The 19,074-nt window shown below is 40.3% G+C and overlaps 2 protein-coding genes across 6 annotated transcripts in view; one reads left to right on the forward strand and one right to left on the reverse strand.

The window, feature by feature from the left end:
• Nucleotides 1-10,879, reverse strand: part of CBX5 (chromobox 5) — a 33,354-nt gene extending 22,475 nt beyond the window's left edge. Inside the window, exon 1 of one of the 2 annotated variants that reach the window (XM_082849870.1) lies at nucleotides 10,770-10,879. The gene's annotated coding sequence lies outside the window, so the exon portion shown is untranslated. The remainder of the gene's footprint in view (nucleotides 1-10,769) is intronic. The other variant, XM_082849871.1, reaches the window with a different exon arrangement.
• A 611-nt stretch (nucleotides 10,880-11,490) lies between these two features.
• Nucleotides 11,491-17,911, forward strand: HNRNPA1 (heterogeneous nuclear ribonucleoprotein A1). 4 transcript variants are annotated; one of them, XR_014326584.1, is made up of 11 exons: nucleotides 11,491-11,597; nucleotides 12,157-12,273; nucleotides 12,541-12,687; nucleotides 12,833-13,043; nucleotides 13,127-13,219; nucleotides 13,306-13,398; nucleotides 13,644-13,718; nucleotides 14,606-14,761; nucleotides 15,032-15,097; nucleotides 17,495-17,562; nucleotides 17,775-17,911. XR_014326584.1 is itself a non-coding variant. In XM_082849863.1 (11 exons), exons 1-10 carry the CDS (start codon nucleotides 11,583-11,585, stop codon nucleotides 15,085-15,087), a joined length of 1,113 nt encoding a protein of 370 aa, XP_082705989.1. In that variant the 5' UTR covers nucleotides 11,491-11,582; the 3' UTR covers nucleotides 15,088-15,097; nucleotides 15,332-16,045. The 4 variants fall into 4 exon arrangements, 3 of the variants coding, with proteins under 3 accessions (XP_082705989.1, XP_082705988.1, XP_082705987.1); XM_082849863.1 differs by lacking the exons at nucleotides 17,495-17,562; nucleotides 17,775-17,911 and adding exons at nucleotides 13,922-14,071; nucleotides 15,332-16,045; XM_082849862.1 differs by lacking the exon at nucleotides 17,495-17,562.
• The last annotated feature ends 1,163 nt before the right edge of the window (nucleotides 17,912-19,074 follow it).

The raw sequence follows: 19,074 nt of genomic DNA on the forward strand, positions 1-19,074 counted from the left end.
GAAAGAGTTGAGGAGGAAGATTAACTGTGGTCGTTAACACCCCTGTCATTAACAAGCCACATACAGAGAACACAAACTTTATTAATAGAGAGGAGTGTGGAAAGAGGAAATGGTTCTCCCTTGGCTAGCAGAAGCTCCAGTTCATGATCCTTCAAAAATCAGGCCAAGGCACTGCTTCAACCAGTCACAGAATTATTCTGGGGGCAAAGTATCCTATCTGTTGATTATCTAAGCCTCCCGCTCCAGCGAGCAAGGGAGTAAAGAGCCTTTTGTTCTTTTAGATTAAAACATCTACATTATAAATGGAGATAAAGGGTGCCTTATAAATTTCATTTGACTGTACTGTCCTCCAAGCTCTGAATGCCATTAAAAAATATAAATGAATGTGTGCTATAGCAATTCTCAGAACTGCTCAAAGCGTTAAGTCTGGTTCATTGGTATATTTACCACTAACACACAAATTCTTGATAACTCATTACCAGATCACAATTCCACAAAATAATAATTTTACATGAGATTTTTCTTTTTCCTTTATTCAAATCTACTGAATTTCTTCTCCCAAGTGTCCATCTTCTCTAAATTTAGTTAGGGCACACCTAAACCCATCGCTGGGCAAGAGGTTAGATAGTCAATTGTTCCAAGATTCATGAGAAAGTAGAATTTGTATCACTATGGGCAAATGTCTTCCAGATGGTGCTTCCAACAACTCTATCCTTGGAATGTACTGAATTCATCTCAAAGCACCACAGTCTCTAGTGAGTGTTAATCTCACACCCATTCCTCTCTATTAATTAAATGTGATGAAGCATGAACTAGTAGATCTTGTCACCTTTCATGAAGAACCTAGCAATTTCATCATAAATCTTAAGAAAAATGACTAAGAGCAACGTTTGAGTAGATTACCACGAATCTTAGATTTTTACATACCACTTTGGCAATTCATGTTCACAAAATATGGAAGGGTTAAAAGAGAACTGAAGTATCCACACCAAATAAAATTATGGTCATAGAGCAGTTTCTAAACAGCCATAAAATTAAGACTCACACTTATCTAGCTTGTACAGATTTTGGCCATCAGCAGTTTAAGGGTTACAAGGGCCCCTTCAGGTCATTTCAACAAAACCTCTATTTGAAGGAAGAGCTTCTACTATAGCAAACAATTTACATTCTAACGTAGTCTTAGTTTTGCAAAGACATTCAAGAGTCATAAAAATTAATTTGCATAACCAAACTAAAATCTCTTAACTGTTGAGATGGTATTAGACTTTAAATCAATATGCTAAAACCTGATTAATACATCCTGACAAAAAAAGGAGTTTTTATATAATTGGAATAAGAAAGATATCTCAGATTGTAAAACTTCAGGAGTAAAAGAGAGCATTCCTTCAACATATGGCATAGTTTTGTGCTCTGCCATTACCTTGGTGTATTAGCAACATGAATTATAGTGAAGTCATAGCCTACAATTTAGATAAATAAAATCAAGCCAGTATTGAACTTTTTCCCATCCCATACAACGGTATCCTTGGCAGCTCCTTGGCCATCTATTATGATCCTGACCAATTTCTCTCTGTGGCAATTTAAAAGCTGTAAAAAAAATACATAATGGGTGGTGACAGGAGAAACAAACCTACACCAGAAATTATTGAACCTTTTACGTCTCTGCAAGCGTCTCTATTGACATTTAAGTGTGAGTTACTATGCCACAATATCATAAAAGTGTGCTCTACACTTCAGATATCTTGATAGTTAAATGCAAAGAAAGGCCATCAGATAAACAGCTAAAGGGATGGCCAATCTCAGACCACCCAGCTCTTCCACTGAGCACTCTGACACATTGCTTATGCCAAATAAGATGTTTCTCTCTTTTTGTCTAGCTTCCAACCATCATCCCAATTTAGATCCTATGCCAAAAGGATGATACAGTAATACTGATCCTTGCTCTAAAATTGGTTATGGGACATTTATTGAGGGCCAAATAGGTGTCAAGCATTGCATAAGCAGTGAGCCTAGCCCAGTCTTCAACTTAAGGACTAAGGATTTTAAGATTCTCCTTAGTTAAGTCAGCACTGGTTAGCACCATCCCCAAAGGTTATTACAAAAAAGCTACTAAAGGGGTAACTAGTTAACAGTGGCAATATCAGGACTAGGAATAAGGAGATGTGGGTCCTATCCCAACTAGATCACTGAAAGGTTGAACTGGACAGTTCACTTAACTTTAAGGGTGTTAGCTATTTGCCCTACTTATCTCATAGGTCTGCTGTGGGGGTAAAAAAAACTAAACACTTTTAAAAATATAAAGCAGGGGCTTCCCTGGTGGTGCAGTGGTTAAGAATCCGCCTGCCAATGCAGGGGACACAGGTTCGAGCCCTGTTCCGGGAAGATCCCACATGCCGCGGAGCAACTAAGCCCATGCACCACAACTACTGAGCCTGCGCTCTAGAGCCTGTGAGCCACAACTACCTGAATCCCGTGCACCCTAGAACCCATGCTCTGCAGCAAGAGAAGCCACCGCAATGAGAAGCCCGTGCACCGCAACGAAGAGTAGTCCCCGCTCGCCGCAACTAGAGAGAAAAGCCCACGCGCAGCAACGAAGAGCCAACACAGCCATAAATAAATAAATAAATTTATTTAAAAAAAATATATATATATATAAAAAGCAGGGAAGTTAATAGTAGATGAAGTTAAAAATAATGAACACGTAGTTAAAAATCATGAACACGTTGGTGTTTCCTCCTCTTCTATTTTCTGGAACAGTTTGTGTAGAATTTGATATTATTTCTTCCGTAGAAGTTGGGAAAATTCAACTGTGAAGCCATCTAGACCTGGAGTTTTCTTTGTGGGGAGGGTGTTAACTACAAATTCCATTATCCTTGATACACATAGGGCTAGTGAGGTTCTGAATTTTTTCTGAAGTGAGCTTTGGTAGTTTGTCTTTCAAGGAAGCCATTCATTTTACCTTAGACATTGAATGTACTGGCATAGTTGTTCATAATACTCCCTTATTACCCTTCCACTGTCTGCAGGATCAGTAGTGATAGCCCTTCTCTTATTCCTGATATTAGTAATTTGTGACGTTTTCCCCTGATCAGACTTGCTCGTTAATTTTATTTATCAACTCAAAAAACCAACTTTCAGTTTCATTGATTTTTCTCTACTGGTTTTTCTTATACTTCATCAACTACTTACTGCTTTTACCTTCACTACTTCCTTTCTTCTGCTTACTTTGGGTTTAATTTGCTGCTTCTTTTTTTAATTCAATAAATTTGACATGTAACACTGTAAGTTTAAGGTGTAGAGTGTGTTACTTTGATACATTTGTGTATTGTAATATGGTGGACAATGTAGTGATATTTATGTTACATAACTGCAGTACAACATTATTGTCCATATTCACTATACCATGCATTTAGGTCTTTAGGATTATTTACTACTTGTTACAAGTTTGTACCCTTAAACACCATCACTCGTATCCCTTCTTTTTCTAGGTTCTTAAGATAGAAACAGACTCTAGATCTTTCTGCCTTTTTAATTAAAGCATTTAATACTATAAATTTTCATCTAAGCACTGCCTTGGCTATATCCACAAATTTTGACGTTATCATTTTTTTTTGACGTTATCATTTTTATTCAGTTCAAAGTATTTTCTAATTTTCTGTGTGTGATCTCTTCTTTGATCCATGGGTTACTTAGAAGTGTGTTTAGTTCAAATATCTGGGGATCTTCCAGATGTCTTTCAGTTACTGATTTCTAATTTAATTCCATTATGGCCAGAAAACATACTTGTATGATCAAATCCTTTTAATTTTGAGATTTGTTTTATGACAGAAGATGGTCTTGGTAAATGTTCCCGTGCACTTGAAAAAAAATGTGTATTCTGCTACTGTTGGATGGAATATCCTATGAATGTCAATTACATCAGACTGGTTGATAGTGTTGTTCAAGTCTATTCCGTACTGACTTTCTGTCTACTTGTTCTATTAATTACTGAAAAGGGGTGTTGAAATCTTCAATATAATTGCAGATATCTACTATTTCAGTTCTATTGTTTTTTTAATTAAAAGAGGGTGTTGAAGTCTCCAGCATAATTGCAGATGTCTATTATTTAGTTCTATTGTTTTTTTCTTTCTTGTACTTTGACACTTATTATTAGTTGTGTAGAGTTATTGTGTCCTCTTTTTTTTTTTATTGTGTCCTCTTGATGAGTTGATCCTTTTATCATCTAACCTAGTGTTAGCTATTTGCCCTACCTACCTCATGTCTATTACTGAAAAAGAACAAGAAAACACTTGAGAATATACAGGAAACAGAAGGTAAAATGTTGGATGTTAAAAATAACTTTAATGAATTTGCTTACTATCTGTAAGTTTCACCTATGCTTGTCTCTAACTACACATATGAGGTTTGCCTATGTTTCATCAGATTCCTAGACATAATTTATTGTGAAATACTGAACAAATTAGCAGTATATTACCCTCCACAACTCCCTGTGAGGTAGTAAGTGAGTCTTACTAATTTAGGGATGAGAAACAAGGCACAAGGATTTGCCTCAGAAACCAAAGTTAAGATAGATTTCCCAGCCTATTGGCTGATCTCTTTAGCAGAGGGCATTTTATTCCAACATAATTATGCCTGCTGGCTCAGATATGAACTTGCTTTATTCTAAGAATTGTAGATTACAATCAGAGAAATACTTGAATTCAATTTGATTCCTCCTCTCCATGGAAGAAATAAATAATGAGTGTGTTATGAAACTTGATCTTAAAGTAGTCCTTTCAGTGACACCATCTCAATCCTATGCTTTCTGGTGTCCTTCCTAGCAATGAAACACAATGGAACAGGCACTTAGTAAGTCTGAAGAATAAGACTGCATGTTGGGACTTCCCTGGTGGTCCAGTGGTTAAGAATCCGCACTTCCACTGCAGGCGACACGGGTTCGATCCCTGGTCAGGAAACTAAGATCCGGCATGCCAATTGGTTTAAAAAAAAAAAAAAGGACTGCATGTGAAAAATTTTAAAACTAGGTCCATGACCTATTTTCAGTTAGAAAAATCTGTCAGTGCTATTTTCTTTTCTTAAAATTCTGCTTACTCCCCTCTCTTTAAAAATAATTTTAAATTGAGGTATAATTGATTGTAAGTGTTTAAATTTGATGAACTATTCTTACTGGATAGGAAATCCAGACTACACAGTCCACAGCCTCATTAGAAAGAGTGAAAAGTGGCCCAGCTAGTCCATTACATTCTTTTTAGAAAATCACACACAATTAACAAGTACAGTTTGTTATCCTGTGTTAACATCCTGAGAAGTTGACAAGCAGCCAACGAAGTCTTCTGTCCCTCAAGTCCTAGGCAAAACCACCAGTGGACTACATTGGCCCAAAATATAAGAATGAGTTCTTGATTTGCATTTAAAATTAACTTCAAAAATAAACTCCAAGACAATTTAGGAGTCACTTCATAAAAGTCCTAGGTCCAGAAGGCTATTAGTTCTCACCTATCCAATTTCTTCCATATAAGAAACTAAGGACTGGGACTTCCCTGGTGGCACAGTGGTTAAGAATCCACCTGCCAATGCAGGGGACACGGGTTTGAGCCCTGGTCCGGGAAGATCCCACATGCCACAGAGCGTCTAAGCCCATGCGCCACAACTACTGAGCCTGCGCTCTAGAGCCTGCGAGCCACAAGTACTGAAGCCTGCACACCGGAACGAGAAGCCACCGCAATGAGAAGCCCCCGCACCGCAACAGAGTAGCCCCCGCTCACAACTAGAGAAAGCCCATGTGCAGCAACAAAGACCCAACACAGCCAAAAAAAGAAAAAAAAGAAAAAAAAAGAAACTAAGGACTGAAGAGGGCAATTGGCTCACTTGGGTCTCCTGAGCCTTCCCCCGCCCCCCAGCTGCCCCTCATTTTTAAAAATAACCTTTCCTTTTTGAATTAGGTAAAATTTATTTGGATAGGGGTTAGAGAACCAGGGTATAACAGTCTGAATGATGGCCCTCCAAAAGTTATCCATGACCTAATCCCTCAAACCTGTGAATATTACTTTACATGGCAAAAGATGTGATTTAAAGATGTGAAAGGAGAAATTTATCCTGGATTATCAGTGGGCCTTAAGTGCAATCACATGTATCTTTTTAAGAGAGGCAGGAGTTCTGAGACAGACACGCAGAGAAGGCAACATGAAGACAGAGCAGGGAGAGATGAGGCCATAAGCCAAAGAAAACTGACAACCACCAGAGGCTGGAAAGGCAAGAAAGGGACTCTCCCCTAGGGCCTCCGGAATGGGCTCAACACCTTGATTGCAGACTTCTGGCCTCCAGAATTGTGAGAGAAGAAATTCCTGTTGTTTGAAGCCACCAGGTTTGTGGTAATTGCAGCCACAGGAAACCAAGACACAGAGGAAATAAAATTTTAAAAATCATAAACCAGACATATATAAAACCAATTACTGATACAAAAAGAATTGTGCTTTAAATGACCCAAAGAATGCCTAAACCCTTTAATCTTTCATTTCAAAGGGTAAGTTGAGGCAATCACAGGATGCAATTTATCTAAAATGATGGCAGATCTGAGAAGATAAATTCAGAAAGATCTAATATTTACATAGCTTCCAACAAGAACAGTGTAGGTCTTCCCCCAAACATGCTATCTGGTAGAGCTCCCGAACAGACTAAACATGGGCAACAGTTGTCACTGTGGGTGTTCTGCCAACACAAGTGTAAAGTTGTCATCAGAAAAGAACACGTGGCTTCGAGTGGCTTACAGAAATCCAACAAATCTGCGTCCTGGACTCTGCACAAGCCAACTCTTCTCAGGATGACCTGGACTCCTTCCCATTAGTACGATGATCAGCTAAAGCCATCCTCTACAAGGAGGGAAGGAAAATCAAAGTTTATGTCAGGGAAAAAAAGACAACTGCCCAGAGTCCAAGTTCATAGATAACAATGTGTAAATATCAGCCATACTAAGTCAGTTGTGATATCTCACACTGTAATTTATTGCTTTTTAAATCAACATCCAGAGCATTTAGGCCCAGTTTCACATAAGGTAAACGGAAATAAAAATAGACCAAGTAAAAGGACAAGAAAAAATGCTTTACCAGGGGATGTTAAATGGGCTATTTCAATAAGATATATAAATCATGCTATATGGTAAAATAAAATACCTTGATAAAAGCAAAAAATAGTAGTCTTCCTTGGAAACCTTTGTACCCTGGATACCTTTCTCTCTTTTCCAGAGGCACTGTCAAGGGCAGTGAAAATCACCAGAACTTCCCTAGATAATATAAAAATCCAGTCACTTCAGAGGTATGTTCTCTTTCTCTTTCCCCAGTTATCATCTTGCTCACCTCCTGCCCAGACAGAAGCTTTCTACTTACTGTATTTCAGACAGACCAGCGAAGATGTGTTATTTTCCCTTTTAGTGAATAATATTTCATGTTTGGATGCAATAATATGCTTCTAAATTCTAAGTGCAAGTGCCTGAAATTTAATTTTTGTAACAAAGGCTCAGCATTTTATATTGTTAACAGAGAGGAACAAATTAACAACCAAACCAAGTTCTCCAAAGGCAAGAAATAAGTCTAAACTTAGGATTTTCAATGTGATAGTCTCAGAATTTCAATGAAAAATTACCCACCAAAAAGAAATGTTTATCAGACCTATTAACTGTGACACTGTAAGGGAAGTTACAATAAAACAAACAACTTTTATTTGCACACCACAGTAAACCAAAAAGTCTAGCTTCAAGTCCTGAAATTTTTCAGATTAAAATATACCATTAAAAACATCAAATAAGGGGTCACTGATTACAGCCAAGTAGGTGGGGCTGGAAATGAGATGAATCTACTCGGAGTAATCTAGGGTGGCATGATTTGGTTACCTATTTTTCAGTCAGTATTTCTTTTCCCCCAGTGTACAGGTCTCTACACAGCTGAAAAATCAGATCAGCAGAAATCGACCTGTGTTTTTAAGAAAATGAAATAGAGTACTATAGATGAGAAAATGCCAGAGAGGGGCTTCCCTGGTGGCGCAGTGGTTGAGAATCCGCCTGCCTATGCAGGGGCATGGGTTCGATCCCTGGTCCGGGAAGATCCCACATGCCCAGAGCAACTAAGCCCGTGCGCCACAACTACTGAGCCTGTGCTCTAAAGCCCGTGAGACACAACTACTGAAGTCTGCGTGCCTAGAGCTCATGCTCCGCAACAAGAGAAGCCCCCACAATGAGAAGCCCACGCACCGCAACGGAAGAGTAGCCTCCGCTCACCGCAACTACAGAAAGCCCGCGTGCAGCAACAAAGACCCAACACAGCCAAAAATAAATAAATAAAATAAATTTTATTAAAAAAAAAAGAAAATGTCAGAGTGCTTTGCACATTTATTTGCATAATGAAACTTTAAAGGAAACAGGATTAAGTCAAATGAGAATGTAATAAGCACCTGAAGCAAAGTCTACCTTCTTCAAAAACATATTTGCCATTATTTTAGGAAGCCAAACAAACACAAGATGTAATCAACGTTCAAACTGCAAGAAATGGTAAAAACCTTAATGAAATTTTCCTTTTATCCAATCAAACAATGATCATGCTATATCTGAAGACATAATCATGAGGATTTAGTGATCCATTTACCAAAGGACACTTCCTAAACACTTCACCCATCTTCTCCCTCTAAATTCCAATTGGCAAAATAAAAGATTTTGTCAAGATAATCAACTCTACCATCTGTCATTTCAGTCAATGGTTTTTAAGTGGAGATTTTGCACCCCTCCCTCCCAGGACATTTGGTGACATTTTGATTGTCACAAGTGGCGGTGTGGGGGGAGGTGAGATGCATTTATCAGGCTCAAAATATCAATAGTGCTGAGCTTGAGAAACCCTGTAGTAGATCAAGATTGTATTCCTTTCAGACCTAAATAAATTAGGGACAGATACCCTTAATCTATTTCACTTTAGTTCTTATAAACTAAGTAGCTGCATTATTAGCATACCTACGAATAGTTTAGAAGCAAATACAAAATAGGTTTTCCTTTTGCAAGTGCCAGAGAACACGAAAATCTCTCCTCTGGTTCACGATAAGCTCATCTAAAATCATCTTCCTTTTGTACAATGTCAGAAAGGTCTCTACTCATAAGAGAACTTCATATGTGTTTGAACTTATTACAGTATTTAAACATTTTTCCCTTGACACTAAATAAATCAGTAAATATTAGTACAGTATAGACTCTGATATAGCCAATATGCAATGAAAATTTCTGTTTTACTAAAATACACTCGACTGATACGAATGGGCATTACTAACAAGATATGAACTGCATATAAAATACTTTGAAGGAAATATAATCAAAAGGCAAAAATATAACCCAGGTGATGAATGTGTCCTCCTGTCTCCAACACCCTAAGTATCATTCTCCTTAAGCAACTTCCTTTTTATCCAAATCCAGATATCCTCAATAGAACAGCAGAAAGGGCTTAGGAGATCTGTAATGGTGTAAAGAAAGAGATATATATGGAGAGAAAAGTTCCACAGAGAAGAGCCTAAGATAAAGGCACTGGGGACATGGACAATACTTGCAAAGCATTTAGCATAATGCCTAGCAGGTATCAATACTAAGTACTCAAAAAAAGCTACCTTTTTTAAATTTGTATTTTTAAACAGAGGATCACCTTAGTTCTTAACTGAAAAATAGAACTTTTTTGAGGTGTAAGGAGGTGTTGAGAAGTACTTGCTTATAACTGAAAACACAAAAACAATTGGCTTTTAAATTTAACTTGCATCACAAATTATTATCCCTGAAAAGATTTAAACATTAGAAATCGGACCTGTCTCCATCCCACTGTATCCCTAGAGGTAACACGCTTTGGTATGTAGCTTTCCAAAACTTTTTCTGTGGATTTACAAATCTCTTTGTCCGTGAAAATATGCATTATTACAATTATGTTGATTTTTCTTGGGTACCTTTCCACAACAATACAAAGAGATTTATCCTATTCGCTCTAACATTTCAAGTCCGTCTTCCTAAAGAAGCGAGTTCTCAAAGTCAAAAGACCTCCCTTGTTGCCCCCCCGCAAAACCTAAATATTGCTGGATGGTGGGATGTACCTACATGGGGAAATAAAGCCAAACTCGAGAACTATAGGAGCAAACTTACAGGTTCCCTACCAGAGAAGTGTGTGGCCTAGAGACCCAAAGGCTTCGTTCAAGTCATTGTGAATAAAATACCCACCCCCTCGCGCCATCGCAGGCAGTGACTCCCCATCCTTGCATCCCCAAATCTAAGACCTCCCTCTTTTGGAGCGCTGATTGGACGGCCAGCCCGAGCGCTTTCCGTAAGCTGTCCGCCTACTGGCTCCAGATTTGGTCCATCCATTTAACCGCCCGACTGCCGCATCCCCCATTGGAGTCAAACCGCTGCCTCTTGGAGGAGCCCAACCTACCGCGCGCTTCGTGCTCATTGGCTCAGTGAGCCGCTGCTCAGGAAGAGAAAGCCCGCCTCCCACATACCGATGGCCCAAGGACCGGTCAGTCGGCTGCTAAAGGAGGACCCAATTGGCCTATTCACTCGCCAGTCAAACTCTTCGGCTGCAAAGCTCCACAGAAACTACGGGAATAAAACATCCCGCCCCTGTTCTTCCATTGGTTGGGTGGACCCACCGCTCCCCCTTCACTAGCCCCCACCCCGCGGTCCATTCATTTCACACAATAACGGGGCCAACTGGAGTCGGTTCAAGACCTCGTATGCGTAGGCAAGACTGTCCGCCACTTACCCGGGATCGAGACCGATCACTCACGCTAACGTCTCCCCTGTTCCTCGGTGGTGAGGCCGGACCACAGGCCGCCGCTGCCGCCGCGTTCTGCGTAACGCCAACCGCCCGCCAAAACGGATCCTTCCCTGCGCCTGCGCGACCAATCCTGGGACTGGACCCTTTCCCCGCCCATTACGCCTGCGCAAAAAGGGGCCCAACTCCCGCCACTACGCAGGCGCCTTAGGTTGGCCGCTGTCTCCTGCCCGCCATTTCACGTGTTCCAAGCGCCAGGCGGAACTTCTTAACGCGCCTGCGTAAACTCGCCATTTTACTACACATGCGCTCAGCAGGCAGTCGCTGCCAAAAAAAAAAAATTGTTACATGCTAACTACTTTTCTGATTCATAGTATCAATCATGGTTTGACAGATGAGCTGAACGTAAAATTCGTAACGTAGAGAATTAAAAAGTTACCTAAATAACCTAAGTGCATTCAAACATGAATGATTGGTTGACTAGCCTATCAGACTAGTTAATAATATTACTCGGGAACCCATAGACCACCCCCCGAGGGGTGGAGACTGCGTAGAACGCCCAAACGGATGACGTTACACAGCTCTGCAGTACCAGAGACCAATAGTAGGGGGGGAGCAATTTCAAGTATCCAATCAGAGCTACTCAGGGGCGGAGTCTACCAATGCTGAAAGCGAGGAGGCGGGATAAAAGAGCGAGGCCGAAGGTAGGCTGGCAGATACGTTCGGTAGCTTACTTCTTTCTGCTCGTGGACGCCGCCGAGTAAGCATCGTTGACGTCTCCCCCCACCCTCCACTGCCGTTATGTCTAAGTCAGAGGTGAGTAGGACGCTCTCTCCACCTAAATTTTCTTTTTCGCGCCTTCCTGAGTTCAGTAGGGTTCGGCCTGGTTTGGCTGCTTGCCCCAGCCGGTTCAGCAGTTCTTCGGTCTCTGCCAGGGCCTACCCCTCCCTAAGTTGAGGTCGCCATTTTGTCCTCTTCGCCATGAGGCTGCCGTCCTGCAACCCTTAGCTATCACGCAGGCTCGGTCCACTTTGCAAAACTCTTAAGTACATTAAATATGTTTTTTTACCTTGTCTCAGTGGGCGACTTTCTTAAAGAGCATTTATAGTCGATATTGGCGATGTACTCCTCCCTCCTAGTCCTTTTGTTGCGCGTGCGTCGAAGAGAGTGAGGGACGCATGCGCTCGGCGCCTCCCGGCCCACCCAGCACCCAACAAACCTCCCCCAGTGCGGAGAAGCACGTGGCTTGCTGCGACCAGAAGGAACAATAAGTGTTTCGTACGTTGCTATCTAGTTTTAGTTTTGGTTCTTGTAGCTGGAAGGTGTTGTGCGTTATAGCCCCACTTAACGCTTTTTTTCCCCCTACTCATAATAGTCACCCAAAGAGCCCGAACAGCTGCGGAAGCTCTTCATCGGAGGTTTGAGCTTTGAAACAACCGATGAGAGTCTGAGGAGCCATTTTGAGCAGTGGGGAACGCTCACAGATTGTGTGGTAAGACTTGAAAGAGACAAAGGACCGTAGAACTCGTTGATTTCTTTGGCTTAGCTTGCTGTATTACCGTCTGAATGTTAATGGGATTATAGTTTCAAGTAAGGTGTGGCTTTAACTGATTAAAAAGCACCCAATTGATTAGCTTTAGATGGTTAGTGGGAAATTGAAGGGCTTCATACAAAGGGTTGGTATAAAGTCTTCTTTTGCCTTACTTAAGGTAGAAAAGGCAATAGCTTCTGGGGGCTTACCACGTATTAAACATTAAAGGTAATGAGGGATCCAAACACCAAACGCTCCAGAGGCTTCGGGTTTGTCACGTATGCCACTGTGGAGGAGGTGGATGCGGCCATGAATGCAAGGCCACACAAGGTGGATGGAAGAGTTGTGGAACCAAAGAGGGCCGTCTCAAGAGAAGTAAGTGATCTTTTTTTCCCCCCCTTTAGTCATTTGGAAGTGTGCCACTAGGGGGACTTAACATTTAGGGGTGTAACAAACTTAAAATTCTTAACTTGGGGATAGGTTTTGTTAATATAAGTTAACTTAATTTTTTTCGTGTTAGGATTCTCAAAGACCTGGTGCCCACTTAACTGTGAAAAAGATTTTTGTTGGTGGCATTAAAGAAGACACTGAAGAACATCATCTAAGAGATTATTTTGAACAGTATGGGAAAATTGAAGTGATTGAAATCATGACTGACCGAGGCAGTGGCAAAAAGAGAGGCTTTGCTTTTGTAACCTTTGATGATCATGACTCTGTAGACAAGATTGTCAGTAAGTATCGGGTGACTGGCATTTGCTAAGGGTTTTGAAATCCATGCTGTGTTGGTGTTTTCTTTATCTCCAAATTTTTTCAGTTCAGAAATACCACACTGTGAATGGCCACAACTGTGAAGTAAGGAAAGCCCTATCTAAGCAAGAGATGGCTAGTGCTTCATCCAGCCAAAGAGGTCAGTTTGTTACTTAATTAAACCTTAAACATAATTTTGAGCAATTCCAATTTGTACAGCCTAACACTTAAAACTCGTCTGTTCAGGTCGAAGTGGTTCTGGAAACTTTGGTGGTGGTCGTGGAGGTGGTTTTGGTGGGAATGACAACTTTGGTCGTGGAGGAAACTTCAGCGGTCGAGGTTTGTGTGGTTATAGTTTACTAATGAGAGTTAATGGTAAAATTATAATTACCCCCAGATGTCTTATCCGAAGTTACATTTTAATCCAGATGTAGTTCTGGCTTCTCACTAACCGGTAGTTAGTCTTGCATACGGAAATAATTTACTGATTTAACGCTTCCTAAAATTTAGACTTAGAAGGGGGTAACTTGTATGCGATCCACATACTTAAAACCTGGTTTTTGTTTAATTCTGCTTTTCTCCAGGTGGCTTTGGTGGCAGCCGCGGTGGTGGTGGATATGGTGGCAGTGGGGATGGCTATAATGGATTCGGTAATGATGGTAAGTTTTGTTTTATTTAAGGAACCATAGATTAAAAGTTTTGGCAACCTTTAGAATAGGCTAATAGAGATTAAAAGTCTAGTGCATGATAAGCTCAATTCTGACCTAATAGCATGTTGTGAGCAGGCCTTTAGCTGTCATGCTATCACAGAATTTGACTGTTGAATACTTTTGTCTTATTGAGAAGAATTGTATTCTTGTAGGTGGTTATGGAGGAGGCGGCCCTGGTTACTCTGGAGGAAGCAGAGGCTATGGAAGTGGTGGACAGGGTTATGGAAACCAGGGCAGTGGCTATGGCGGGAGTGACAGCTATAACAACGGAGGAGGCGGAGGCAGCTTTGGCGGTGGTAGTGGTAGGTATCCAGTGATGCAAGTACTGGTGCAATAGCTAGATTAGCCTTTTAGTATGGGGACTTGATGCTTTTGTGTGTTACGCTGCATGGTACTTTTTTAATTAACGGGCTTGCAATGCTACCTCCTCCTAGCTTTAAGCTGGGGCCGCCTCACTCCCAAATAGATAGATGGATAAGTGGATAGTGGTGTCTTCAGTTGGAATTAGATTAGATTCTAGCAGGATTTAGTGTCTTAACTCTTGGGGTCTTAGGCACTTAGTTGACTTATCCAGCATGTGTTTGCTGTGCCCCTGAATGGGTAAAGGTCTTCAAGGCAAGAGAATATATTTGCAATACAGTCGTGAGTTGGGTAAATTTTTTTTAATTATTGGATTATTCAACTGAATGCCTTGCCCAGGAGGGATAAAATACAAAGATAAACATTGGAGCCACCAGTTTTGGGAGCAAGGCAGATCAAGCAACTTTTTTACTTTGAAGACCAGAGTTTATCATTTTCCCCGAGTAACAGATAAAGGTCCTCTCTTCCATTCTTAGGAAGCAATTTTGGAGGTGGTGGAAGCTACAACGATTTTGGCAGTTACAACAATCAGTCTTCAAATTTTGGACCCATGAAAGGAGGAAACTTTGGAGGCAGAAGTTCTGGCCCCTATGGTGGTGGAGGCCAATACTTTGCCAAACCCCGAAACCAAGGTATGGTGTATATGTGGTATGGGAGGGCTAACCTAATACCATTGAGGAAAATATTAGACCTTTAGGCAGGGCAGGTGCAGGAAAACTGACAATTTAAAATCTTGAGGAAATTTTGAGTGACTGGTAACTTGTAGTTCAGTTAGGAAAATCATGTGAGCCCAAACTTGTGAATTTGAACTTATATAATACAAATATGAAAGCCCCAAATATAAAAAGTATTACTGTTATTATTCATACTCCTAAAGCTTAAGGGAACAAATTTGTTCTTAGGTGGCTATGGTGGTTCCAGCAGCAGCAGTAGCTACGGCAGTGGCAGAAGGTTTTGATTACTGCCAGGTAAGTGAACAGCTTTTTTTGTTTTCACTTAATTTTCTTGTAATTGATAATGAACACAGTAACCCTAATGTAGCTGAGCAGTGAAACATAGTTAACATTATAATTACAGTAAAATTGTGGATATTAAGTTAATATTCAGATCAGCAAAATTTGTGGGAAACAACTTGCTATTGGATTGTAGCCTTGAGTCTTAATATGTTTAGATTAACAACTTTATTCCATATTGTTCAACAGGAAACAAAGCTTAGCAGGAGAGGAGAGCCAGAGAAGTGACAGGGAAGCTACAGGTTACAACAGATTTGTGAACTCAGCCAAGCACAGTGGTGGCAGGGCCTAGCTGCTACAAAGAAGACATGTTTTAGACAATACTCATGTGTATGGGCAAAAAAACTCGAGGACTGTATTTGTGACTAATTGTATAACAGGTTATTTTAGTTTCTGTTCTGTGGAAAGTGTAAAGCATTCCAACAAAGGGTTTTAATGTAGATTTTTTTTTTTTTTTTGCACCCATGCTGTTGATTGCTAAATGTAATAGTCTGATCGTGACGCTGAATAAATGTGTCTTTTTTTTAAATGTGCTGTGTAAAGTTAGTCTACTCTGAAGCCATTTTGGTAAACCACCCCAACAGTGTGAAGTTAGTATTCCTTCAGGGTGATGCCAGGTTCCATTCAAAATTTATTTACAACCTGCTTTGGTGGAGAAGCTACTGTCTTCTGAAACCTTGGTGTAGTTGAACTGACAGTTACTGCGTTGTGACCTTGGAGTTCACCGTGAAAAAGGGTCACCCAAGCCAAGTCATGGAGTTTTTTGATTATTAATATATGATTGTTGGCACATCCTATGCAATATATCTAAATTGGATTATGGTACCAGATATAGATGGGAATGAAGCTTGTGTATCATCCATTATCATGTGTAATAAATAAACAATTTAATATCCTCTTGAATGGAATGACAACTGTATGGATTTGGGACTGGCAGAGCTTTGGACCTTCCCTACCCACTACCCCTGATAATGTTGAATGCTTCTATCACAATTCAAGTTCAAAACTCTGCCAGGGAATAGAAACCAGATGCTGGCTAATGCCACCCCATAAATCCACAAATTAGAAGTTTTGGGGAGACCTTTTTAAACTGACCAGTACCAGTAAGGAATTTACTCATAACACAAAAACAGGTTTACATTAAAGGAAAACTGCAGTTTTTGTTCCGGTTGGGTGGGTATATATAGGTTTATGGATTGACACTAGTAATTATCTGTATGTAGATCAAAATTTGTTATGGTGAGGAGCCATGTTATTTACTTTAATTCATGCTAACTGCAGTTTTCCTTTAAATACGGCACAAGATGACACAAACATTCTAAAATGTTGATTGTATAGAAAATGACTTCTAAACCTTTATAACAGTTTACTTAATATCCAATCATTGTTATTTGTACATAGCTTCCTTTGAGCCCTCCCTTTGGTACCCTCAATTTCAGTGCCATTGTACTTAGTAGAATAGAGATTTGTTTATCACTAGGACTGTGTATTCCATCCCATGGGTGTGTTACTTGGAAGTTTGGGGAGGGGTTTGGGTGGGGTTGGGTGGGAGGTGGAGGTGGGTGGGAAAGTGTGGGTAATAGTTCCATGGGCTTGATACTGGCTGAGTTTGCAATGGCAGGTGGAACCTTAACTATTGAGGGAGTTTGCAGATACCTCAGGATTCGTGACAATGCCTTTAAAGATCCAGGAGATGTTCAGCTACTAGGAACTGCTAGCAAGTATAGCGCGAATGGCTCCGAGGTCAGACACTCTACAGCTGAGAGTAGACACTTGTGGTATGTGGAGTACAGATAAGCCAGGGGCAGGCCACGGCACGCTCCATGAAAGCTAGGAGGGAGTGAAGTTTCAGTGACCATCGCAAGGAAGGAGGCAGACAAGAGTAAGGCACACCTGACTCTTAGGACTAGCAGTCAGAACCAGGAGAAAAGGTTTTATTGCTATGCTGGTAGGTAAGAACAGATTTTACTTACATCCATATAGCTCTCTAAAATCCAGCTTTCTCTTATATTTTCTTTAATATATTGAGCCAAAACTAGTCCAGTTAAGCTGAACTTGGTTTTTCTGGAAATGAATTGCTTAAGTTGACACCCTACTCTTGGCGGCTCCCAACTGAAGGAAGTCAGCACTTTAATTACTTCTACAGTGATACATTTTTACCCTTTAATTTCTATATTTCCTATCTTTTGACCTATTAACTTAAAACAATGGCTCAAAGTAATATATTAGAATCTTCCCCAGAATGCTGGTGGGAGGGTGGGCGGACCATTAGTGGGGGGGTGGGAGGGTTTAGCCTGAGATGGACCTTGTCTCTGAGAAAAGCTAGTTCTTAAAGGCTGTTTACTTTTCTAGGGAGGAGTGTGCTACCACAGGCTTAGCAACTCTTAAACAAAATTCCAGTTCAAGCTCATGGCTAAAAGGTAGGTTTTTATAAAGCAACAGTGCTTAGTATTCCTAAAGTAAAATGCCAGGCTGTGCCTCAGAACTAAAAAAAGTAAGATCTATTGTTCTATTATCTAACAGACTGTAGCCAGCAAAAAGCTATTAAAGCAATTGGATTCTCAGTAAAGAGAATGGATGTAGTTGTAGAATCTTTCACCTGCTTATGTATATGCTTTTTTCTTTTTTGCAGGACCATCCTTATGAGGACCTTTATCTGAGCCACTGTGCACTTCATTTTCACTGCCATGCAGTAGCCATTAGCTGCTGCGCAGCTTGAATTAATCATTCAGTTTTGTGAATGGACTTTTTAAAAATAAAATGCATTTAACTTGGTTTTAGTTCTTGTTTTCTATGTCTTCTTCATGATGTTTATGGTAAATAACTTGAGATAGTGCATGTTCTTTACTAGGTCAAGTTTGAGAACGGGAAATGCAGGAGTTAATGGTAAACCAGAAGAATTTTACCCTCATTCCTTACCAGTGTTTCCATGTAGTCACTGTAAGCTGTTTAAAGAAAACTGCATTATAAATGTTTCAAGCATAGCCATGTGTTAATTCAGATGGAGGAAGTACTGGGTTTGTTGGAAGTGTTTCTAATACTATGTATTGCTATTTTTTAAAGTTTGTCCCATCAGCATCCACGGTTTAGTGAAATCAGAGAAACTGGTTTAATTTCACTGCAGGAGTAAATCTTGACCCAGAAGTGAGCTGTTCGCTACTGCTCCTCTTGAACAGGTCTTTTTTGTAGCTCTCCTGGCAGGGGAAAATGGAGTTGTAGTGAAGGCCAGCAGATGCTGTTGAGTTTGAGTCTCTTCTGGAACTGTGCTTATCTGTTCAGTTCCTGAGGGGCATAGTGGATCTCATCTTGGGTGAATAAACATTTAATTGGTCTGCTGTTTCAGGCTTCAAAAATACTGAGCCAAGGGTAAGAAGGTAAAGGAAGTCCATACAACAATGGTTTGGAGGGATAGAACAATTGAGACTACCAGTTTGCTTAAAAGTAAATTCCCTATTTTTTAAATGAGGAAATAACCTGTAGGAAGATTAATACCTTGTTCAGATTCTTGTGACCACCCTTCCATCTTTGGCCTTAGGTACTGTTAAATATGTGTATCTGAGGGTCTTGCCTGCTATGGTGTACTCCATGAGAAGTGTCTCCTGTTGACTATCCAGTGCCTAGAATGATACCTAAGCTTATTGGGTGCCCAGTAAATATTGGTTGAATGAATGAATGTTTAAATTTGCCTCTGAATTAACCATCTTTGTGAGTTTGGTTAGAAGGAAAAACTTCATTCTGATATCCCTTAAGCAAACTAGTCAAATTGAACAACTAATCTCATTACCACTTGATCCCACATGTTCAAGTTGACAGGTTGGACTGTCTTCAGATCTATTAGGAAGCTTTCATTCCCTAGAGACCACTTTTTTTCTGAATCTGTAGGCATGAAGATTCCAGTTTGATCACTTCTGTCTGCTTTTTTGTCTCAACTA

Source organism: Leucopleurus acutus (genome assembly GCF_964270905.1).
Source record: "Leucopleurus acutus genome assembly, chromosome: 11".
Classification (NCBI taxonomy): domain Eukaryota; kingdom Metazoa; phylum Chordata; class Mammalia; order Artiodactyla; family Delphinidae; genus Leucopleurus; species Leucopleurus acutus.